General features: G+C 33.2%; 1 protein-coding gene and 2 long non-coding RNA genes across 9 annotated transcripts; 2 read left to right on the forward strand and 1 right to left on the reverse strand.

Moving 5' to 3' along the window:
* Positions 1–2,891: 2,891 nt before the first annotated feature.
* On the reverse strand, positions 2,892–3,805 carry LOC125185566. The gene is made up of 2 exons (XR_007170186.1): positions 3,665–3,805; positions 2,892–3,126 (listed from the first exon to the last, which is right to left on the reverse strand). It is a non-coding gene; the product is annotated as an uncharacterized LOC125185566 (long non-coding RNA).
* Positions 3,806–8,030: 4,225 nt separating this feature from the next.
* Positions 8,031–21,772, forward strand: LOC125222079 (eIF-2-alpha kinase GCN2). Of its 7 annotated transcripts, none has more exons than XR_007176466.1 (30): positions 8,036–8,432; positions 8,942–9,010; positions 9,095–9,154; positions 9,230–9,335; positions 9,807–9,911; positions 10,423–10,821; positions 11,007–11,135; positions 11,207–11,293; positions 11,372–11,458; positions 11,555–11,666; positions 12,840–12,957; positions 13,073–13,127; positions 13,518–13,687; positions 14,116–14,300; positions 15,311–15,456; positions 15,543–15,792; positions 16,634–16,916; positions 17,059–17,152; positions 17,608–17,688; positions 17,776–17,832; positions 17,966–18,097; positions 18,165–18,248; positions 18,674–18,782; positions 18,876–19,012; positions 19,378–19,485; positions 20,310–20,395; positions 20,491–20,593; positions 20,676–20,794; positions 20,870–21,000; positions 21,565–21,772. XR_007176466.1 is itself a non-coding variant. In XM_048124504.1 (30 exons), exons 1-29 carry the CDS (start codon positions 8,311–8,313, stop codon positions 20,978–20,980), a joined length of 3,708 nt encoding a protein of 1,235 aa, XP_047980461.1. In that variant the 5' UTR covers positions 8,040–8,310; the 3' UTR covers positions 20,981–21,000; positions 21,565–21,772. The 7 variants fall into 7 exon arrangements, 6 of the variants coding, with proteins under 6 accessions (XP_047980466.1, XP_047980465.1, XP_047980467.1 ...); XM_048124504.1 differs by having other exon boundaries at positions 8,040–8,432; positions 20,672–20,794; XM_048124505.1 differs by lacking the exon at positions 8,036–8,432 and adding an exon at positions 9,336–9,413 and having other exon boundaries at positions 8,946–9,010; positions 9,230–9,240; positions 20,672–20,794.
* A 1,773-nt stretch (positions 21,773–23,545) lies between these two features.
* LOC125185334 lies at positions 23,546–24,401 on the forward strand. Its single transcript, XR_007170107.1, has 2 exons — positions 23,546–23,798; positions 24,147–24,401. It is a non-coding gene; the product is annotated as an uncharacterized LOC125185334 (long non-coding RNA).
* The last annotated feature ends 436 nt before the right edge of the window (positions 24,402–24,837 follow it).

Here is a 24,837-nt window from a genome sequence, read left to right on the forward strand (position 1 = left end):
ATTAATTTGATTTCTTGTTAAATGTTTATTAAACTATAGTAATTTTGATTTATTTTAAAATGAGCACTAATTTTTCTTTTGTACTTAATGGAGTGCTTCCTTTGTTTCATAATAGTTAAGTTGCATAACTCTCTCGTCCGGGCTAAAATAAAATATTTCTTGATCGGCATGAGATTTTAGGAATTATTGGTAATATGTTTAATTGAAGAGAGAAAATGTGGATGTAAGTATTAAACTAGAAAGAGAAAGAAAGATGCATATTTTAATAGGAGTTAGAAAAAGTTGATTGGGATATTAATTGGATAGATATTTTATAAAAGGGAAATGTGTTATCTTATTTGGAACAAACTAAAAAGAAAAACATGTTTAAGTGAAATGGAGGGATTGATATTTTTTTTAGAGTAAAGGCCAAATGTGGTCCCTAACATATGGTCGTTTTATCAATTTGGTCCTTAACACTATCTTTTTGATTATTTGGTCCCTCACAAATAAACTCGCACCCGAATCGATCCTCACTTAACAGAACCGTCATAAAATAGACGATGACCGCAATTTGACTATATTAAATTACTAATGGTAATTAATTATACTTAATTATAATTCTTTTCCTATTAGCAAAATTGAAAAAAAGATAGTATCAGTTGCAAAATGAAATGAATAATTTGTAATTTAATAGGAATTAAGAATTATAATTAGGTATAATTCATTACCATTAGTAATTTAATATAGTCAAATTGCAATCACCGTCTATTTTTTGACGGTTCTGTTAAGTGAGGACCGAGTCGGTTCCGAGTTTATTTGTGAGGGACCAAATAATCAAAATGATAATGTTAATGACTAAATTGATAAAACGGTCATATGTTAGGGACTACATTTGACCTTTATTCTTTTTTTTATCTGCATACTTTAGTGAGTATCTTTTTATTATCTTTTGCAAGAAACAACACGTATCCTTCTAACTTATTCTCTATTTTTCTGCAGGGGATCTCCTACACCAATTTTTCTACTTCATTTTTAATTTACACTCACAACTTAATAAAATAATCTCACTATCACTTAACATCACTAACATGTTATATGATTATTTTATTAAGTTGTGAAAGGTGGATTAGAAATGGAGTAGGAAAAGTGGTGTAGGAGATCCCCTCCAGAAATTTTTCTCTCTTGTTTATTCTAATTTAATCTATTTCTACTTAACATATTTTCTTGAATTTTGTATCCAAAAGTATTATCTTTGTTATAACTGACGTAGAGAGTATTACTTTTATATTATACTATTGACTTAATTTTTTTATTCCACCTAGCAATTAAAATGCTTAATACTCTTTTCTATTTAAGAAAAGATAATGTAATTAAAATATTCAATAATCTTTTTACAATGACACTAGATATATAAGCTGCATCGTAGCTAAAATTCTGCACGAGATGGATCAAAAAGGTGATAGCTACTCCCTCCATCTACTATTAAATGTCATTACATCGTAGCTTAAATCATGCACGAGATGGATCAAAAAGATCATAGCTACACCCTCCATATACTATTAAATGTCATTGCATCATAGCTAAAATCATGCACGAGATGGATCAAAAAGATCATAGCTACTTCCTCCGTCCCTTAAACGTCACACTTTGACACGAGTTTTAAGAAATACGGTACAAAGGAAAGTGCTGAAAAAATTAGTAGAGTGTTGTTCCTACTTTTATATAGTACTCCCTTCGTCCCATAAAAGATGTTCTCACTTTCTTCTGTAGATTGTAATATTGAAAATGTCACATTTTCATTTTTGAAAAAACAGTTCTCTCACATAAATATAAAATTTATATTTTCTCTCATAACTTAACAAACAAAATAAAACCTCCTAAAATTCCATGTCATTCTACAAGTGTGACATCTTTGTGGGACGGAGAGAGTATTAGTAATAATAACGAGCGAACTACACAAATAGTCTGTAAACTATGCGTTTCGCACGCAAATGGTCCCTAAACTTTAAGAATATCATGGGTAGTTTTTAGACTAAGATGTAATCACAACCATAATACTTTTTAACCATTCATCATAATTTTGCACCAAAAATGTCCCTATGGCATGAAGAGCATTTTGGACTTTCATATCTAGGTACTGGATATGATATTTTTTTCTATCTCTCCCTTTAGTATTGAATATGATATTTTCTTATAGTTTGAGCACTTAAAATGATACTCCATTTTTTAACTCACTTTTTAAATCACTTTATGTCAGATCATCTCTCTCTCTCTAAAATTTTTATAAAGTTAAAAAATTAAAATAAAAATACTACTGCAAATTTCTTAAATTTATTAATTATAAAAGCTAAAATTATAAATTTATTAACTAAAATAACTTGTAGATAAATTTAATTTTGATTGTGATTTGATTATTTTTTTAATATTAAAAATTAAAAATTTAGGATTATTTAAAAACTAAAACTTTAGGGTTAATTAAAAATTTTAGTCCGATTAAAAATAATTGGATTATTCTTAGTTCAATTTAGCTTAATAGTATCCTCCGATTTAGCTCAAGATGTCCACGTTCTTGAGTAAGAGAAAAAATAGTTAAATAATTTAACGAGGAGAGAAGAAAAAGAGATTTATTTCCAAATATAGAAAATAGACATTTTGAGTGAGACAAACTAAAAAATAAAGTTGAATATTTTGAATGAGACGGAGTAAGTATTACTACCTCCGTCCCCCAAAATTTGCTACACTTTGACCCGATACGGGTTTTAAGAAATGTAATGGAAAGTGAGTTGAAAAAGTTGGTGGGATGTGGGTCCTACTTTTAAAGTATTAGTTTTATAATAAAATGTGAGTAGGAATGAGTTAGTGGAATATGGGGTCCATTACCAAAAATGGTAAAAGTGAAGTGTATCAAATTTTCAGGGACGGACCGAAATGGTAATATGTATCAAATTTTCAGGGACAGAGGTAGTATTATAGAGAGGGTGTGGATATCATCCACCACAACAAGATATCATTCTTCCTAGCAACAGTGTCGACGACTGTAGGGTGGGCATGGCACGCAGAGATGGCAGGTAGGTGGCAAACAAGGTTTCTCAATTCTTGGAGGCTTTTTTGATCTCGGATCCACCCCACTTCTCTTCGTAGCTGCTGAGTTCAAACAACAAAAACAAAGTTAATCGTCAAATAGTTAAAACTAAAATTGCCAACTTAAAATCACAATTATTATTATTGAATTAAAACCAAAGAATTTTGCAGGACACATATGAACACCAAAAATATAAATTCATGTGTATTAATTGATCTAGCTATATAGTATTAGTGCTTAAGACTGAAGTTCTCATATTGACATTTTCAATTTTAATACTCTCTTTTCACAAACTCTTTTCACAAAGAGTATAAATATTTGATTCGACATGAATTTTAATGGAGTACATAAATGAAAAGGTAATAAAGATAGAATTTTTTTTAAAGTATTATTAATGGAGAATGATTCCCACACTTTTCAGGGACGGACTAAAAAAGATAAAATTCATACTTTTAAGGGACTGATGGAGTATAGCAATTGCAGTTGCCAACTCAAAGAAGATCGATTAGGCAACTCAAAGAAGATCCGATTCTAAATGATTTATCAATTGTGTAACAAAACAAGGCAAAAATAAATAAATAAATAAAAAGAAGTCCATACATGTTTCCACAGTAACGGCTTGCAGAGATGACAGAAGAAGCATAGCTAGGAGAATCACAACAAAAGCATTCATTATCTTGGAACCCATTTTATTTTCTCTCTCAAAGTTGTGTGTTTTCTTTTATGTAATATGCCTGTTAGTTTTGCTTCTTAATTTATAAAGAAAAATCACACTGGATTTTTTTAGTTGATATAAAGTGTGGCAAATATCGTACAAATCCGTATGACTTTTCCAATTATGTCACGCAACTCTCTTATCGTTTTGTGTTTTCATAAGTCGAAAATAATTGATCACGTATCACAATTTAATTAGTTGGTTAAATGTTTTCTCTATTATGTTTGAGATATCTCAAATTATGTATGTGCATTTGTGTGTAAACTAATTAAGCTCATGAAGTCCGAATCAATTTCACAATATATAAACATGTTCGAGTCAACCTATTAAAACTAGTAAAATTGAAACAAATAACTCAATCAGTGACATCATAAAATACAAAAATGGATAGATATTAAAACATTTGTTAACATTATCGTATCGAATTATAAGAAAATAAATGTGTGGCATGGGAGGATTTTTGAAATTTCTCTTATCTCATTCGTCTTCTCTGCAAATTAATTATGGTTAGCGAACAATGGAAAGTGATATATAATAGAGATAAGTTAGCGAGTGATTTTTTTCCCAATGTACAGTAATATAATATTGATAAGTTGTGAATGATTTTTTTTCCAATGTACAGTAATATAATATAGATTAGTTGTGAATGATTTTTTTTTTACAATGTACAATATTGAAGGAACTGGCAGCGGAAGTGTGCATGAATATTAAATTATATAATAATCAGATCTATTTAGCAGATTATTTAGACAAATTCTATTCGCGTAATTCTCACTTGTATCATGCTCATAACTTGAATTAATCATGCTCTAAGTGTAATTGAAACCTAAGCATGCTTTTCTACGGAGCAGAAATAATACCTTATTAATTCTCCAAAGAATTGATGATGGCTAGCGACTTCGCCACGTGATGCTTTGAATACTAGACCACGGTTCTTCTCTCTGTTTCCCGAACTGTACTCCAATATCAGTGTGGGCTGATCTCACCAGAATACTAGGACTTAAATAAAAGAGACAGAAAAACTACTCCACGGAGGAGAAGGAAATTCGATCAGCTCAATATGAGAGGGGCGAAATTTCTGAAAATTTTAAGAATAAAAATTGTGATGATTCTGTCTCATTTATTCTCCTATTTATATTAAGTTCCTTTTGGGCCCAGACAGGGATCTATAGAAGGTTTTGGATATGAGCTCATCCAATTTACTTTTTACTAATTAAATTGAACCCACAATTTAATATAAGCTTAATTGGAATATTACGAGCAACCACTACAGAAGTAATATTGAACTCTCGCCATCCAAATCCGAAATTATAAGTCATCCGAGTTTCCGTTTTATCTTTCATTTCCCGCGCTTAAGATTAAAATGTCCATTAATTAATTAATGTCTGCTATGGATTTAATTAGTTAATATCTTATTAATTCCAAGAGTGGACTTAGCATGAAACGCTTATTTATTATTAATAGAGTAATCAAACTCCAACTAGCTAGGTTCCGAATAATAAAACCTTGTTCCGCGCTCCTCTTGAGGACATTATCAAACGAGACTCACCTCGCGCACGATTCCATATAATAGCAATCCTAGCACCACTAGATATTAATCACCACTACCCAATATATCAGGTTTATTGGGTTACGAAAAACTCACACCATTTGATAAGTCAAAGTAATGCATAATCAATACCGTATGCTCAATGCTAACCTATATTGATTAAGAAACAAATATTTATCAAGACCTCGCCTTTCAGTAGATATCACAAGGACAAGTCTTGTTGTTAGATCCGTTCAGTGCTATACCACACCAATGTCATCTTATTTCAGTAAGGCTTAGAAATATGCGGACTGACATTGCAACCTTTCACGATGGATAGTCTAATTTCATCTAGGTTGTGAAATTCTTCTTTTTCTTTGTTTAGGACTGACCGTGTTACATTAAAGTGGACGCCGCCCACAACCGGTCTACTAAAACAAAGACTTAGACTTTGTCAAGTTAACTGATACATTTAAACATGCAATTAACATCCATTAAATGTAAAACACAACAACATTATGACAAAAATAATCTGTTTTATTCCTTGGAAAATAAAATAAGAGTTTTACAGTATTCAATCACTTGAAACGTGATTTCTAGTATACAAACTCTAACAAATCCTATTTGGTTAGAGATGAGTCATTCTCAAAAGAGTGATTTATTAGTACTATTTATTTTTTTTGTTATTAGACCCAGGCTAATTTAGCGTTTATGTGAACTAGTATCAACCCCGTGCGATGCATGATACATTGTATTTCATTTTACAAGTATAATATCAAATTATTATGTATTAAAAAAAAATTATAAAATTCAATTATTAACAAAGTCTTTTAACAATTTTCAATAAAATGCAAAAATATAACACAAAAATTTTAGTACATACTTTCATACATTCTTACAATAATATAAGAAAATAGGTTAAATTTTTGCATTTTTAGATGATTATCAAAATGTTAATAGTAAATAATAATAATAATAATAATAATAATAATAATAATAATAAAAAAAAGCATATTAACAATGGTTTGTAATAGGAGCCTGGACTCTATTTCTTCTAAAAAAAAAGCAAATAGAAACGAGTGATCGTTCCTAATTTGTCACTAAACTTATTTTGTAAAATGCAGGGAATGTACCTTGAATCCTATTGTCCTATACGATTTTTTTTAAATAATTAGTAGTTTAGATAAATAACTAAAAAATGTATTAAGATACGAAACAATACCTATACCGTATAGCCATGGAAAACACATTCCAAGGAAATTACATTATTTGGCTCCACGTTTAGCCATTTCAAAAACATGCACATACCGGACTTTGATTACTGATGAAGTATTGCTAGGCTTTAGATTCTTGAAGAATGAACATAATAATTGCACAAAAAGAGTGCTTAAAATAGATGAATATAAATATACTGAAAAGAGTAAGAACCGTACTGAAAATAATGTCTTCTTTTGTAGAAATTTCGTGATGCAACAGAGGAAAGTATTGTGGAAGTGAAATATAAGCAGCTAGCATACTATACGTATTTATAGACAAAAAATATTAAGTCATTATTGTATGGAGTAATTAATTTGGCAATTTAAAAACATACACCGCGACATGGACAACATAATAAATTGTGAGTCTTAGAGAAATTAATAGTATAATCATATCATATGATTAGATTAAGAAACGCGACAACATGAAGTAATTTTATTGTTTTAATTCTAAGTTTATATGGACTTTTATTTTTGTAACTGAAACAGAAATCGGACAACATGAGTTACATTCCATTTATTCCATTTTCTTTTCAATACATGACCTAATTCAAATACATGACCTAATTATTAGGTGTACTAACAAATAACAACCGTTACATTAGCACAGTCAATTAACTTTTACATACAATAAATTATGACAAATGACTATGGTTTTTCTTCTTCTTCCAGTTATTGCATTAAAGTTGACACACAAATTAAATAAATAATTGCATTCAAAATTTATAAATATTTAACATCCTGCTTAAAACTTATAAATATTTAAATTCATACCCAAAATTTATAAATATTCAAATTAAGGTAAAAAAATTGTCTTTTATATATATATCGATAATTGAATATTCCTTTGTCCTACAAGAATATACGTTCGTTTCTTTTCAGTCTGTCTCATAAAAATATGCATTTTCTAATTTTAAAAAATATTTTCTTTCTAATAAGGTGTGACCTATTATTCACTAACAATACTTTAATTACTTTTTCTCACCATCTCTCTCTTACTTTATTAATTTTATATAAAAACCCGTGATAAACATAAAATGGACATTCTTTTGGAACAGATAGAGTATGAATATAAGGCGCCGAACCTATACATGGGTTTGAAGTTTTTATTAAGCCCAACCTCAGATTCAGATTGAGCTCTAGGACTTATATTTCTAGAATATTGCTAGGCTATTAATATTTTTTGTTTCTCTTTTTTTTGATTGGTAGAAAAATAGAAGGTGAGAACTTTTTGCCTTAGATTTAACTAAATGACACTGCTATTAAAAAAAAAAAAAAAACTCATGGGAAAAATATAAAAAATAAAGCCCAACTCACTACTTGTTAATCTAAGCCCAACCCAAGTGTTAACATTATCTGAAGCCCAGTTCCAGAAAAGCTTGGGTTTTGCGACGTCAAAATACAAGATAGAGATTTGAGTTTGACTTGGGAATAATATATGTATCGTTTAACAAGAAAAAAAAAAGAAATTTAAAAATGATTTAGAGAATGAAGAAAGCCGCCATCGCTACTGTCCACCTTCACTGAATCAAATGTATATATACACAGATGACAGAACAGATGTGATGATCATCTTACTCTGACGCCGCCGGCTTCTCTTTCCCCCCTTCAACTATTCTCTTCAACTCTTCTCTCCGAATTCCGAGCATCATTTCAAATTTGAAACGGACTTCTCTACGCAGCCAGATTTTCAATTAATTGCTCTGGAACACCTCAAATTCGATTTGAGGCAAAACATTATTCGCAGATGGGCGGCTCGAAGAAGAAGAAGAAGCGGAGTGGAGGCGGGGTCCGCCGCGCCCAGTCAAAGGACCATCATTCCACTGTAGCCGATAATTCTGAAATTTTAACCGAGGAAGTAACTGCCTTGTGAGTTTTTCCTCTTCTTATTCTATTTATGTTTTTTATGATATGATCTAGAATGTTTGTTCAATAGTTTGAGGATTGTATTAATCAGCCTCGTGTTGAGATTATTTTGGTTTGAATTGTTCAAGCTATCTAAAAATAGCTTCATTTGCTGCTTATCTTTGATTTTCGAGAAAAGAACAATGTCATTAATCTAATCATACTACCAATCTTATACTTAATAACTCACCATCCATGATAGAAAATTTCTCAAAAGTAGACTTCAATTTGAGTTGAAAACTGGATTTGTTTGGTGAAATTTACTCCTAATATTGGTGTGTCTTTGAATTTTATTTCTAGAATGATATGATTGAACCACAAGATATAGATAACGACTTTGTTTCCTGTTGCTCTATCCTGTTTGAATTCATGGTTATTGTTCCAGGAGTTTTATTTGTTCAAAACTTAAGACTCTTTCTGACTTCGATCTATGATATTCTACTTTACGAGTAAGTTCATGCCTCCCCTTGCAGGTGTGCCATATTTCAGGAAGATTGCATAGTTGCTTCTGAATCACCTCCTCGTATTAACATCAAGCTCAGGTACCAGATTTGTGATAATTTATTGACTCTAAATCCCAGGTTTCATTCTCTCTTTTGTTGAGTTTTTATTGAATGACACTGTAGGCCATACTCAAAGGATACAGGATATGAGGATTCTGATGTTTGTGTCCAGCTCTCTGTGAGGTTTGGACCAATATTCATTTTCCTCTAAAGGTGCTTGTTTCTAACTTTTTACTAAAGTGTATGTTCTTGGCGCAGATGTTTACCAGGTTATCCATACAAATGCCCAAAGCTGCAGATAATACCCGAGAAAGGCTTATCAAAAACTGATGCTGATAATCTTTTATCTCTACTTTATGATCAGGTAGGGCCTTAGTGACAGCCATATATTCAAGAAGACTCAACTTCTTGCAAGTGCTCTAACTGTCTATCGGTAACTTCTGTGAGTTCTTTATTTTAACCTGTGAAATGATACAAATGGTAGCCACAACAAGCTTATCTTTCTCTTTGTACTCCATGCCTAAATCCTCTATCTTGTCGGCTGTTGTTGAGTGCAGGAGGCGCTCATCTAAAATTTCAAATTAGATTGTTGTATTCTTTTAGCTTGAAGCATCTTTGAAGTATCTCTGAATCTGAATGTTAGATTCAGCTTGTAAACTTATGCTTCGAAGTTGACTGATTGATAAAGTTCAGATATGTGCATCGCATATATATTATTAATCTATTGACCTGATTCCCCTCCTTGCACTTATTTTTACACATTTCCTGTAAAATCTTGATGTCCCCTTTCTCTTTTTTTTTTTAATCATGACCATCTTGTGGCTACATACTGCAGGCTAATTCTAATGCTCGAGAAGGGCGCGTGATGATTTACAATTTAGTGGAAGCTGCACAAGAATTCTTGTCTGAAGTTCTTCCTCAAGAGCAGACTCGTGAATCTGTATGAACAATATCTTTCTGAGATTTCAGTTGCAAGCTCATTTCCTGGTCAAGTTGCAATATTGTTATCCAATCACGCCAGTGATAAATAATTAGTAATATGAGACTGGGGAGATAGGAACCTTGAAACTCATGCATTGTGTCAAGGCAAGATGTATGGGGTAGATAACTTTTCCACTGACTTGATGGAAGAATGCTTAGAATAACTAAGAGGGACTCGGGAATCAGGATAAGATTCTATGATTTGTGTAAAAATAACCAACCTCATTAAATTGATATTAGTTCTACGTAAGGATATCTTTCTATTTAATTATTACTTTTGAACTACTGATAGGTTTAATTATACCTGCAACATTATGACCGAACTATTTTGAAATTTTGTAGTATTAAATAGCTCTAGTATATGATTTGAGATTTTTAAAATTTTTGTAAATCATGCTTTGATTGATCAAGAAGTACTTTATCTGACTAGAGTCAAGGGATCCTCATTATCTTGATTGGTTCTTCTTTAGGTTGTCTGCGATGGTACTGATAAGAGTTGCCAGCTCCCGACCAAGGAGGGTACTGTCAGAAGTGGCATGACCTGTTCATCTAGAGGACCTTTTGTCTTTAGTCATTTAGATCTTTTCAGTGGTTCTGGAGAGTTGTGGCAATGGAACCTAGAAATGGAAGAGAGCAACGAGGTAGTGTCTTCTCATACAATTGGCAGTCCAAAAGCGGGAAATGGTACTTTGGACAAGCAATCAGACAAGTCTATGAAGTTACCGTTGGTTGACAGTTATAAGCCTGAGTATGTAAATAATCAGTCATTAAGATTAGGTACTCTTGAAGAAGAGAGTGAAGATGAGACAAAAAGTACTGATTTGAGTTCTGATGAATCAGTTGGAAATGGTACCATTAACCACGTAAAGGTTTAGTTCTTTTTTCTCCTTTCCTCCTTTTACTAAAAATCACAACTAAACCTGTGATCGTATCGTTTAAAGTTCTTCATTTGACTTTCTTTTTTAGCATAAGTTTGCTTATAATCTACAATCAACTCCTTTCTATTTTTCTCACTCCCTTGTCTTTTCTCAAGAAATAACAATTTGTTTTACAGGATATGTTTGTAGTAGGAAATCTATCAGAAACTGACAATGATAGTTCAAATAGTGATTCAGAGTTGTCTGAGTCTGAGTTCGCCAATCAACTTCAATCTTTCCAGACTATGCAGAGGGACTTGCTCTTGGTAAGTTTTGTTGCTTTGACAAGTCAATCCTTTTCGAAAACCTCCATTTACCATGTTTTTTCTTCCCGTAGGCCCACTTACTTCGTCTTGCTTGTGCTCCTAAAGGAGCACTTGCTGATGCTTTACCGGAAATTACATCAGAGCTCCTCAATCTGGGGGTGTGTATTTTCTTGTGGCTTACATATGTAATAAAATGTTTGTTTGCACTCACTTCATATACGTTTGTTCTTTTCCAGATTGTTTCAGAAAACGTGCGAGATATGGCTATCAAACCATCATCATCTTATGGCAAAAATTTTGATCGTGTGTTTGGGAAGCATATTGTTAGTAACTGAGCATTTATTTCGAACCAGAACCATGCTAGTTTGCTATCCATTTAGTCAGTGATCTTATTCCTTATCTTGAATTCCATGTGACAGAGTTCATCAAAAATATCCGGCTTTTGGAAAACTGCTTCTGATTTAGGAGGCCAAAGTTCTTCAGTTCAAAATTCCCGTTATTTAAATGACTTTGAGGAGCTCCAACCTCTTGGTAAACAAGTACATTTTCAGCGTGTACGATTTGCATATAGGCTTACATTTTCATTTGCTTGTATCTTGTGGATTTGGAATTATGATCCTGTTTGTTTTTTTATATGTATAAAGTTTCTAGGATAATGCCCTGTGCTTAAAATTAAGTGCAAATAATCAAACTCTGTAATATCTCTTTGGGGAAGAACATGGGGAATATTACAAGACTTAAAGCATCTCTGTCTTTTTAAGTGTTAATCTTGTTTTGTGTCCCCAACCTTTAGCATTTAACGGAAAATGTCCACAAGTAACATTTTCACTTCAAAAATCCTTATCATGTGACAGGATGATAAGTTAAATTGTCGAATTATTAGGTGTAATTTAGTTTAATTGAGGTGTTAATATTTTCTACCCCACCCACTTAGCGACATCATTTCACTAAGGAAAAAATGTTAATCATGTTTTGTGACCCCAACTTAATGTTTTCCGGAAAGTGTCAGCATGTAACATTTCCACTAACCCCCCCCCCCAAACTTTTGAAAAAGTTTGATTTCTTTCTCACTTGACATAATTCGGAAACAGATCATAGTCAGCTTCCCATATTAGGTGGATAATAGTTTTATTAAGATGGATTTCTTTTCCACCTCTGACCTCACCCGCTGAACAAAAAAGAAATCCTTCTCTCTTCTCCTCTGCCTTGTCTGCATTTTCTGTAATTTGTTGTGAGCTGAAGAGACTGAGATGAGAAGGGTTTGATGTGATCCGAACAGAGTGGGAAGAAGAAGGGGCAGACAAGATGGAGAGACGGGACTTTGTTCTGAAAATTAGAGTGTAATTGAGTTGAATTTTTTATCCTTTTTCTTAACATGACATCATTTAGTGTTGAGGTGGAAATAATCTACAATTAAATTATAGTCCACCCAATCTGTAGGTCTGACTAGTCATTATCCCGCCAGATTATGTCAAGCGGGACATAAATCAAACTATCTAAACGTCAATGGTGTTTGAAGGGAAAACTTAGTAGGGGACATTAATTGGAAACGCTGAAAGTTGGAGATACAAAGCATGATTAACATTTCTTTTAACATGATAACTGCATGTGAAAGCTTCAGTTTTGGATTCACTGAGTTGATTTCTTGATACTACTTTCATACCCCGTGCAACTAACTATGCAATTATTTTTGTACACTGGCAGGACATGGTGGGTTCGGTCACGTGGTGTTATGCAAGAATAAGCTAGATGGTAGGCATTATGCCGTGAAGAAGATCCGATTAAAGGACAAAATTCTGCCTGTAAATGACCGCATATTAAGGTCTGTATTCATATTATACATTTCATAGGCGTATTTAAATTCTAATTTTTTTTTGTCATTTTTAATGTTTACTGTTGACTTTAATTTCTTTGCACTTATGTGAAATGGTTTGCAGGGAAGTAGCTACTCTTTCTAGATTGCAGCATCAGCATGTTGTACGATACTATCAGGTATTAATGTATGAGAAGTCATTTTTATACTCCCTCTGTCCACCATTCAAAGAGCCATTTTGCCATTTTTGGTTGTCCAAGATTTATAGAACCATTTACTTTATTCCACTTTTAGTATGCGGGCCCCATATTCCACTAACTTTTTACACTCAATACATTATAAAACTAATACTAAAATGGGTCCCTCATTCCACTCACTTTCTCCCCTTACTTTTTGTTCACAAAGTCAAAACAATTTCTTAAAACACGTGTCGAGTCAAAATGCTCTTTAAATGGTGGACCGAGGGAGTATTTATTTTGCATAGGATGTTGAAGCTGGATTGCTTGCTGAGTTAGTATAATTCATGAAACACATACTTGTTCATGTCCTTTACTTTTTTTTTCTATCAGGCTTGGTATGAAGCAGGTGAAATTGGAAACCTTGGAGGCCCTGCATGGGGTTCTACAACGGGCGTGAGTTCCAGTGTCAGCTTCAAGGAAACTGATTCTTCAGAACAGTTTGCACATGAAAATAAGCTTGAGTCAACCTACCTCTATATTCAGATGGAATACTGCCCTAGGTAGCTATGTTGTTATATCCATTCCTGCTCCCACTGAGATCAACAAGAAATACAATTTTTTTAACTTCAGCATTGCTAAAATTCCTCGTGGAACCCTTGATTCACCAATTAATATACATTTCATAAAATTTAGATATATATTTCTCAAGTTGTTGTCGTCTCTACTCTCTACGGTGGAAGTGTAACGGAAGCATTTTCTAAGGTGATGGAGTGAAAAATTGACTATGTTTTGAAATTACAGATATCCAGATTGCACTTGTCTAAAGATAAAAGTTCATGATATCAAGATCATAAATGCTTTTAGTGCAAAAATAACATGAAATAAGGAGTTTACTACCCATACCTCAAGAGATTTGAGCAAGTTAGTTCTTGGTTCTTTAAGTCACTAATCAATTATGCCTAACTTATACTTTCCATATATGATTCAGGACTCTGCGGCAAAAGTTTGAATCCTATAATCACTTTGATAAGGAACTTGCTTGGCATTTGTTTCGGCAAATTGTGGAAGGCCTGGCACATATCCATGGACAAGGAATTATCCATCGCGACTTGACTCCTAATAACATATTTTTTGATGCTCGAAATGACATCAAAATTGGAGACTTTGGCCTTGGTAAGAGTCGATTCTTGCTCATTTTGGAATTTAAAATAAATATGAATTAATCATTCAAAAACTTGTAATGCCTAATAAGATCAAACTTAACATTGCCTTGGTGAAACACTTTTCTTTTGGTTTTGGAGCTCCTATGTGTATTTGCCTAAATTCTATTTTGCGTACATGGCCGATCATGTATGACTATAGAACTTTGCTGTGCCTACACGAATTTTCTCCAAATTATGGTTTGGTATTGAGATAATGATTCTATCTCCAAATACACGAACTTTCAATTGTTTTTAGTTTTCACATAATTGTTAATTGATTTGCCAGTTCAGCTAGCCACAATGACTTTAAATTTCCAGAAATTGATAACTTTGTGAAAATTAAGAACAACTGAAAGTTTATGTATTTGAAAGCCAAATTTTAGTTCATGTGGAAAAGCAGAATTGGGTGCAAGTTAGTGTATTTAAGTGCAATTATCTCTATTTCGTGGATGATTATTTGCTTGCATTAGGGTGATGTACATGCATGTTTTTCATATGTGGAGCCTGGCGATGTTTGTTTGGAATTTTTACTTCCTGCTCCTACATGGATTTACTTGTCCCATTTGTTGTCATTGCATATCCCTTTCCTAGGAGAACAATTAATATGAAGTGACATTAGGTGAATATATGGTACTCCCTCTGGCCCATAAGAGTATGTATTTTTGGTTGGACACGAGTTTTAATGCACAATTGGTAAAGTAGGAGAGAGATAGAAAGAAAATGTAATTTAAGTATTGTTTGTGGAGAATGGGTTCTACCTCAATAGAGATAAAAGAGTTTCCAAAAGTAGAAAGTGCATACTCTTGTGGGACGGACTAAAAAGGAAAAAGTGCATACTCTTGTGGGGCGGAGGGGGTATAATTGTCCCCTGACTGCTAAAACATGTTATTACCATGTAACTCCCTGTTCACTTTGAGAATTCCAGGCCTGTCTAGATTTCCTTCAGGGTCTCTTTACATGAGTTTTTGTATTATATTTCAGCCAAATTTCTGAAGTTCGAGCAACTGGACCAAGATGTGGATGCAACTGAAACCGTTGGAGTATCAATTGATGGTACAGGTCAAGTTGGCACATATTTCTACACTGCCCCTGAAATAGAGCAAGGCTGGCCGAAGATTGATGAGAAGGTCAATTTTAATTTCATCTGTATCATATACTTTAGTGTTTTGTTGAGAAATTGTCTACCCGTGCTCATCTTGTTTCACTATCATAGGCTGATATGTACAGTTTAGGAGTTATGTTCTTTGAACTATGGCATCCTTTCGAGACAGCAATGGAGAGACATGTTTTGCTATCTGATCTGAAACTAAAAGGACAGCTTCCTTCTATCTGGGTCACAGAATTCCCAGAACAGGCAACCTTGCTTCGACGCTTGATGTCTCCAAGTCCATCGGATCGGCCTTCAGCCACGGAACTTCTTAAGCATGCCTTTCCACCTCACATGGAGTATGAAATGTTAGATAGTAAGTGATTGATATCCGCTTACTGAATTTTAATATAAGATTCTAAACTGATGCTAATACAATTTTCGATGTGAGAATTATAGAAGTACACATAGAATTGTAGATTGACCAAGCTTTTGTGTGCATTAAAGATGACTATCGTCTTTATATCTTCTAACATAATTTGCATCCCCTTTACTACTTGGTTGGTTATACTTGGCTAGTTATATATAGTCTTATATACCTGAAATGTTTACAGGATCCTTTTGGTTCCTATACAAGAAATTAATGAAAAAAGCAATTGATCTCATTAGAAACGAGAAACTTAACTGTTAAATATTTCACCATCGTATTTGTAATAGAAATGTTATTTATATTTCTAGCTAGATTTCAGTAGGCATAGATTTTAATAAGTGTGAAATTTAGTTTTCGAAGGTCAGATTTACTTGCTATTTTCATAGTATGTACCAATGGGGGCTTTTGTAGAGCACTAATGTATTTAGGTTTCCTCATATATCTGTAACCCTAGTTTTTCCTATATATATATGTGTGTGTGTGTGTGTGTGTGTAAGGTCTCTTGTATAATAACTGAATGAGAAATACTATTCTTCTTGTCTTTACATGTCTCTATACTTCACTGCTTAACATGGTGCTATCAAGGTGTCTGCCCTAGTTCCTAAATTTCATAAAGACACCCTTAATTTTATTACTAGTGAAGTTGTTTCTTTGAATATCCATTTTCTAACTTCTTCAAGCTAAATACATACCTGAGCATATACTATTCACAATCAGGTTGTGGAAATAAATGATAATGTCACTTGTTCACTATTCAGTTAAGTCCTTTTTCTACCTGGACTTGCAGATATGTTGAGGACAATTCATACTTCAGAAGACACAAGTATATACGAAAAAGTTGTGTCTGCGATTTTTGACGAGGATAAGTTAAGGACAAAGGACAGGCATGAGAATGTTGAACGACTGAAATCTATTCGAGATGATATCTCGACAACTTGTTTCACAGATGTAGATACTGCTAACCGTGATCTGGTTGTTGATACTGTTAGAGAAGTTTACAGGCAGCATGGTGCAAAGCATTTGGAGATCTTTCCAATGAGAATATTGGGAGATGGCCATCAAGTAAATAGGTACCTGACTTTTTGTCTGCATCATTCTTTAGAAAAAAAAAATATTCCCTTCATTTTCATATACATGTGAATTTCATCTCCAGAAGCTTATAATGACTACTTTTTCTGTTTCTTTTTCTGGAACTCTGTTGAACTACTAAAGGAGTGCTGTCAAAATGCTATCCCATGGAGGAGACATGATTGAGTTTTGCCATGAGCTACGCTATCCCTTTGTGAATTGGGTCATTGCAAAGCAGGTTAGTTTCTATAGGGGTCGTCACTTGCTCTCTTCCAGAATCTGACCAACTCCTGCCGAGTACTTACTACTGAGATGTGCATTTAAATGACCACAAGGCCCATTTTATTAATTTCTATTTTTTGTTCTCACAACTTCCATAAATTGAGTGTAGCATTATCATAGCAGGATTTTCTGCTTTATTTTCTTCTGTTCCATTACATTCATCTTTTGCAGAACGTTGTGTATTGTAATCTTTACTAATTTCTACATTCCAGTTGACCCTTTTAAAAAAACACTATATGCACGCTTTAGATGTATTTCACATGTTTTCATCTCAATCATTTGCAATAGGTGCCCATAGTTTCCTTTTTATTTTAACTCAATGTTTTCCATTGTATTTTCATCATTTGCTTCCACTGGTGATATACTAGTTGAGATCTTTCCTCGAGAAATCAATTATTCTGTCTCTTGCAGAAATCATTTTTCAGGAGGTACGAAATATCATATGTATACCGAAGAGCAATTGGCCATTCACCTCCAAATCGGTACTTGCAGGTCAATTTTATTTTGCATATAAATTTCCACAGTAGCACTTGGTAAAGGAAACAATGTCCTTATTAGCTAAAAACCATAATTTTACAGGGAGATTTTGATATTGTTGGAGGAGCAACTGCATTGACAGAGGCAGAGATCATAAAGGTCCTACACTTGGCATATAAATATATACAAAATATGAAATTAACATAATGATAATAACCCTGAGCATGTTAGAGATCAATGAGATATAAAGCTTAATGTTTTTTTTTTTGTTGTTGTTGTTGTTGTGTTACAGGCTTCCGTCGACATTGTTTCTCAATTTTTCAATTCAGAATCGTGTGACATTCATCTAAACCATGCCGACATATTGGAGGCAATATGGTCTTGGACAGGAATCAAACCTCAAAATAGACAGAAAGTAGCTGAGGTTAGATTGATAATAATGATTAAGCCATGTTGACAACGTATTAATTAATAGTTTTATATGGTTGCAGCTTCTCTCACTTTTGGGTTCCTTGCGTCCTCAGTCTTCTGAAAGGAAGTCAAAATGGGTAGTTATCAGGCAGCAACTTCGACAGGTCTGCAAGCTCTTTCTATATGAATTTTTGCACAATTATTCTGTTGGATTTACTAGTGGTAAGTAAGAGATTTTGGCTATGGCCTTTTGCTATGTTTAATTTGTCACGGCATGTAATCAACTATAAAGAGTGAGTATTCATAACATTCGTTTTCAATTAAATATAAAAAAGAATGCTCAGCGACATAAGTGTTCAGGAATCTTTGGAGGATTATCATCTGAAGATCATGTTTCCCTTGGTTGAAATTAAGCTGTGTTATATAAATGGAAGCATTGGTATGAAATGATTCTACCTTGAAAAACAAATAAAAAATTCATTCATCAGATTAATCACTCTGTAGTCTAATAGTTTATCTGAAGAACTGTTTAATCTTTCGAGAATGACGATAGTGATGATTTGAATGTTTTCTTTCTTTGTTATTTCAGGAACTTGATCTTTCTGATGATGCTTTAAACAGATTACAAACTGTGGGATTGAGGTTCTGTGGGACTGCTGAACAGGCACTACCAAGACTACGAGGTGCCCTGCCTGCAGGTATCTTTTCATCAGTTTGAAACTTTTGTATACAAATATTTATATCTTTGGAAATCTGCCAATAGCAGAAGTTGTGATAGATCATGATTGCAGATAAGTCAACACGCAAGGCACTTGATGAGGTTTCCGAACTTTTCAACTATTTGAGGGTTTGGAAGATTGAAAGGCATGTCTTTGTTGATGCACTAATGCCACCAACTGAATATTATCATAGGAACTTGTATTTCCAGGTACTAGAACAAGTTCTTATGCAAAATATTTCTGTCAGATATGCATTCTCTGTCATTTAAGGCTAAGATCTCAAAGTTTCCTCTGCAAAAAATCTGGGTTTTTTATTTCTGTATATTGGCTGTCCTGCCTTAGTTTGCTCTGATAAAACTTAAACCTCAACTGTCCACAATTTTTTTCTTTGTAACTGGAAGAGTCAAATAAAAAGAGACAGAAATGTGCTTTCCGTGAACCGGGATTTGTAGCTAAACTTGTTGAGGTTCTGTAGTAATTGTTACTAGCTTAGAGGTGGTGATCAGAAGCACTTTAGCTCGTGCTGTTAAAACATGAGTGGAACATTTCTTTGATACTCAATTTCTTTATGCAGATATATCTCAGAAAGGATAACAATCCTGTTGCACTAACAGAAGGAACGCTGCTTGCTGTTGGTGGCCGTTATGATTACCTGCTTCAGCAGACGACTGATTCTGAATATGTAGGTTTTCTGAAGTATATATTCCCATGCTTGCATCTTTGGTTTGATTATGGTGAGAATAGATATATGATTTGGCAGAGATCATGCTCTTTTTTTTTTGTTTTCATTTTTTGACAATTCGAAGAAGAGCTTTGAAGAAGGAACTCGTAAAGTATAATTCTTTTCCACTCAGGCATTAAGCCACTAACAATCTTTGCCCTTTCATTTGCTTTGGCAATTTACTGAAAAAGTATAAACTTGACCACTCATATTATACTGAGTACTCCTGTGTCCATTTTAGGGTAGGCAGTCAAAGGTGACACTTGTTTGCTCAGCAGAAAGACATTTTTTTTAAGTGGCCCAAAATAGAGAATTAAATGCATAAAATAAATAGGGGAAAGGTTCCACTTTTTTTTGGTTTAAGGGCTGCTCGCCCTACCGAAGTACCACTTTTACTATAAATGGCAATAGGGTCCCACCTTCCACTAACTCATTCCACTCACATTTAATTTAAAACTAATATATACAAGTGGACCCCTATTCCACTAACTTTTTTCCACACTTTTCTTAACATTTCTTAAAACCCGTGCCGCTCATAAATGGGACTCCTAATGGCAGACGGAGGGAGTAACAGTTTTGACTCTGTCCTAAATATATGTTCTGGCTCATGTATGGTTGGTTATGTTTTCACACTAAAGTGTTTTAGGAAGAATTATCATATTGTCTTTTTTTATTTTATTTTTGCAATATGTAGTATCTCTCCCCAATTTCTTTGTTCCCATTGGACACTGTACTTGTTCCTAGCAGAAATCAGGAATCTGCTCATGATTGTTTCTTTTTGCCAGAAATCAAGTCCACCCGGTGCAGTTGGAACTAGTATTGCACTAGAAACTATTTTGCTACACTCTTCTGTTGATAATAAATCTCATAGGTGATGATCTTTTCTTGTATGGATCCACTGTTGTTGCTGACTGTTCCTATTTAATGCATCTACTGAATGTGGGATTATCTCAATGACATGAACAGAAATGAAATAGGCATTAATGTTCTTGTCTGTTCGAGAGGTGGGGGTGGTTTATTGTTCGAGCGCATGGAACTGGTGGCCGAGTTGTGGGAGGAGAATATCAGGGTCGGTAATCTGATCTTATGCAAGATTGTTTGGTATTTCTGCTGCACATATAATAGTTACTGAAAGCAAGTTTTACAGGCAGAGTTTGTCCCCTTGCGTGATCCAAGCCTTACTGAACAGTACGAATATGCAAGCGACCATGATATTAAATGTCTTGTTGTCATCACTGACTCTGGTGTATCCCAAAAAGGCTCTGTTCAGGTTGGACTCTGGTCTATATGTACTGGCATGTCTTCTTTGCAATGGTATCTCTAATATTTCTAGCTCATTACTTAGGTTCGGCATCTAGAGCTCAAGAGAGAGAAAGAAATTGAGAGGGAAAACCTTGTAAAATTTCTATCAGAGGCAATGGCTACTCAATTTAGAAACCCGTCTATCTGGAGCTAGGTCAGCTCGAAATTGTACAGGTATCACCTTGCGTTCTTGGTTTTATTTACTCTTTTGTCATCTTTGGTAAACATGAGAAGTCCTAATTTCTTTTTCTTTGCTCCCCCCTTTTACCTTTTATGTTTGTTTGGTTGTTTGAGAATCCAAATTTGAACTGCAGTTTGCTTCATCTTCACTTTCTTGAACTTTTGCTACATGAGATGAAGTGTTTTTTAATGTTCTTGCATTGTGGATGCATCCGCACTTAGTATTGTCTTAACTTTACAAAATATTGTATCATGAATCATGTTACTCCGTATATTTGGTAGGGCATTAAGTTCAGTAGTACTCTCTCCTTCAGGTTTTAATGTGCAATTGGTAAAGTAAGAGAGGAAAAAGACAATGGAAGTAGTGTTAGTAGATTGGGAGGTCCACATTATTAGTGGTGTGTAATTAGTTAAAAACTTTCTATATTTAGAGTTGGTATAATTTTAGGGGACGACATAAAATTAGTCTATCTTTTGAGGACGAGGGAGGATTATTTTTTTCAGTGCCATGTTATGTGAATTCCATTGTCATACTATAACATACCGTATCGTTGACAGGTACACTTTCTTAAGGAGATAGATCAGGTGAACTAAACTCAGTTGCTGCAAAGTTTTGTACCTAAGAATTTTAAGTTAATTACTTTGTACAGTTATACGATTTTAATTCAATATTTCACTTCACTTGGCTTTTATCGTACTCTCTCCGATCCTTCTATCTTCAGACTACTTGTGCACGAGATTAAAGGAACTAGTATTGTTTGAGCAACTATTTGTTACTTTTATTCGACTTTCAGGCCATCTTTTTTTTACAAAAAATATTTTGTTCAGTAATATCTTGTTTAGATTTTAATAAATTTAATTAAAGTGGATTTTTTTTGGTTCACATTATTCATGTTCTATTAAAGCTGAATAAAAAATTGTGCTTGTAACTCATAATCATACTACTCCAAATTTCTTCATCTTTTTTCTCTTAAAAGCAAAGAGAAAATCAAACAAAAGAAAAGCCTGTTTTTAGATAATTTTATTCATAGCTTGAACAATTAAAACAAAAATCATCTCAACATGACATCGGATTAATACAAACCTCAAACGAGATCAAACTATATTAAACAAACATTGAAGATCGTCACACTGCAGGAAGTATCCACACATTGCACAGTAGTTGTGGTTCACTATAACAAAAACATACAGTAAATAAAATAAGAGGAGACCTCTCAAAATTGCAGAATTGTCGGCTACAGTGGAATGATGGTCCTTTGACTGTATGTTGTCGGAAATTTAACTTGAAGATAAACTATTTTCTTATCAGTCTATCTCTGTAAAGTATAGAATAGCTAAATAAGCAATACATTACTCATACCCATAATTTTATTTATAACTTATATCAACACTACACTATTAAGATGATGAGTGTTCACCACTAAGACTACTTACAATACTCTTTATTTCTCTCTACTTTACCAATTATACATTAAAATCCGTAACGAATCAAATGTTCATATTTACCAAGGATGGAGAGAGTATTAGGTTTAGGGAAAATCTGGCTGCAAAAGCGGGCGGCGTCTGAGTAAGATCATCACATCTGTTTTGTTTATATAAACATATGATTCAGTGGCGATGGTGGCTTTCTTCATATATCATTCTCTAATTAATTTTAAAATTTCCTTTTTTCTCTATATTCCCACTAGTATCAATTGCAATACCCAAAAGAGAAAAACAAAAAGTGGGCTTAGATAGTATGGACACTTTGTTTTGGGCACAGAATAATGCATGGGTTTGAAAGTAAAGTAGTGAGTTGGGCAGGGTTCATTTATACAGTATTTTGCAAAAAACAGGTATTTATAGAAGAGTGTCAATTAGCTATTATGCAACCTTTAATAACAATATATGAAAAAAGTATAAGTCTTGTATAGGTTTGACACCCTAAACTCACATTCAATTATTCAAACATAACGCCAAATTAGCATTGGTCTAATAACCAAAAGAAAAACAAAATAAATCACTTTTGAGAATGACTCATCTCTAACCTAATACATTGCGAAAAAAAATCTTTTACAACTTATCTATATTATATCACTATCCAATGTTTGCTAACCACAATTAATTTGCAGAGAAGACGAATGAGATAAGAGAAATTTCAAAAACTACTCACATGCCACACATTTATTTTCTTATAATTCGATAAGACAATGTTAACAAATGGTTTAATAAGTATCTATTTTTGTATTTTATGATGTCACTGACGTATCGTAATTGAGTTATTTGTTTCAATTTTACCAGATTTAATAGGTTGACACAAACATCTTTGTACATATATTGTGAAATTGATTCGGACTTCATAAGCTTAAATTCTTAATTAAAAACAAACTCATTGTTTCTTAAATACAATTCACACACAAATGCAGATATTTATGCATTTGATATCTCAAATAGATTAGAAGAAACGTTTTACCGACTAAATTGTGCTACATGGTCAATTATTCTCGACTTATGTAAACACAAAATGATAAGAGTTGCGTACGTGACAGAATTGGAAAAGTCATACGGATTTGTACAATATTTTCCACACTTGTATCAACTCAAAAAATCTAGTGTGATTTTCTTTATAAATAGAGAAACCTAAACGAACAGGCATATACATAAAAGAAAAATACTTACATAACTTAGAAAGAAAAAAAAAATGGGTTCCAAAATGTTGAGTGGTTTTGCTTTGATTCTCGTAGCCATGTTTCTTCTATCATCTCCACAAGCCGTTGCCGGAAGGGAGCTTGCACAAACTACTGTAGAAACATGTATGAATATTTCTTGCCTTGAATTCGTTACTACTGTAAATCATTTTAAAATAAAATATCTCGATCCCGAGATTTTTAGCCTCTTGCATTAATATTGTATATCGCTAGTCAATTCACATGAATTTATATTTTTGGGGTTTATTCCTGTCCAGCCATTACTTTTGTGAATTTATATTTTTGGGGTTTATTCCTGTCCAGCCATTACTTTTGTTTACTTTTTCCATTTCACTATTTTCATGGCATTGAATTAATTTTTTAATTAGGCAATTCTAGTTGAGTGTATACCAAATTAGAATTTATAGTAGTTTGACGTTTAATGTTGTTTCTTTTGTTGGTTAAACTCAATAGCTACGGAGGGAAATGGGGTGGATCCGAGATCAAAAAAGCCTCCAATAGCTCTAAAACCTTGCTTGCCACCCACCTGCCATGTATGCCGGCCCTGCCCACCCCCCAATCTTCGCGGCTGTTGCTAAGCAGCCGTCTCAATTCTCAACCTAATTACACTATTTCTATGTATTTCTTATATATTCTAGTTTCATACAAAATTATGCAACAACGATGTGTTGTTATGGTTGACGATTCTATAATATCAGATTTTGATTATTACCTGTGTTCATGGATGGAATAAAAATATAAACAAGTTGATATTAAGATATTCAATTTTATTATTATAATGTTTTTAGAATTTTTAAAGACGCTAGATGATAACAGTTTTCTGGTCACAATTAAAGAATAAATTCATTGTAATTTTTTAAAATTTTCCTATCACATTTACAATTATATTAATTAATTAGCAATCAAAATCTTTGCTAAATTTATCAAAAACTAGTACTCCATTTGATATTGAAGAAATCAACTTTGTCAAAAAAATAAATAAAAAATCTAGTATAGTATATAATTTTAAAGAAAACTATCAAAAGTAAAGAAATGATGCCCATAATATAAATTCCTCTCGTATTATTTTTTTTCTGCACAATTTTGCAACTTATATGAATAGTAAATTACTAGTACAAATTATCACGCGTGAAGGATTGGACTC

This window comes from Salvia hispanica, chromosome 4, assembly GCF_023119035.1.
Source record: "Salvia hispanica cultivar TCC Black 2014 chromosome 4, UniMelb_Shisp_WGS_1.0, whole genome shotgun sequence".
Lineage (NCBI taxonomy): Eukaryota > Viridiplantae > Streptophyta > Magnoliopsida > Lamiales > Lamiaceae > Salvia > Salvia hispanica.

Excerpts from the sequence above, each read along its gene's own strand:
- LOC125222079 (XM_048124504.1), top strand. The coding sequence starts at position 8,311 with ATGGGCGGCTCGAAGAAGAAGAAGAAGCGGAGTGGAGGCGGGGTCCGC. Across the intron at positions 9,336-9,806 it reads TATCTCTACTTTATGATCAG|GCTAATTCTAATGCTCGAGA; the intron begins GTAGGGCCTTAG and ends TACATACTGCAG. Across the intron at positions 16,917-17,058 it reads GATGGCCATCAAGTAAATAG|GAGTGCTGTCAAAATGCTAT; the intron begins GTACCTGACTTT and ends GAACTACTAAAG.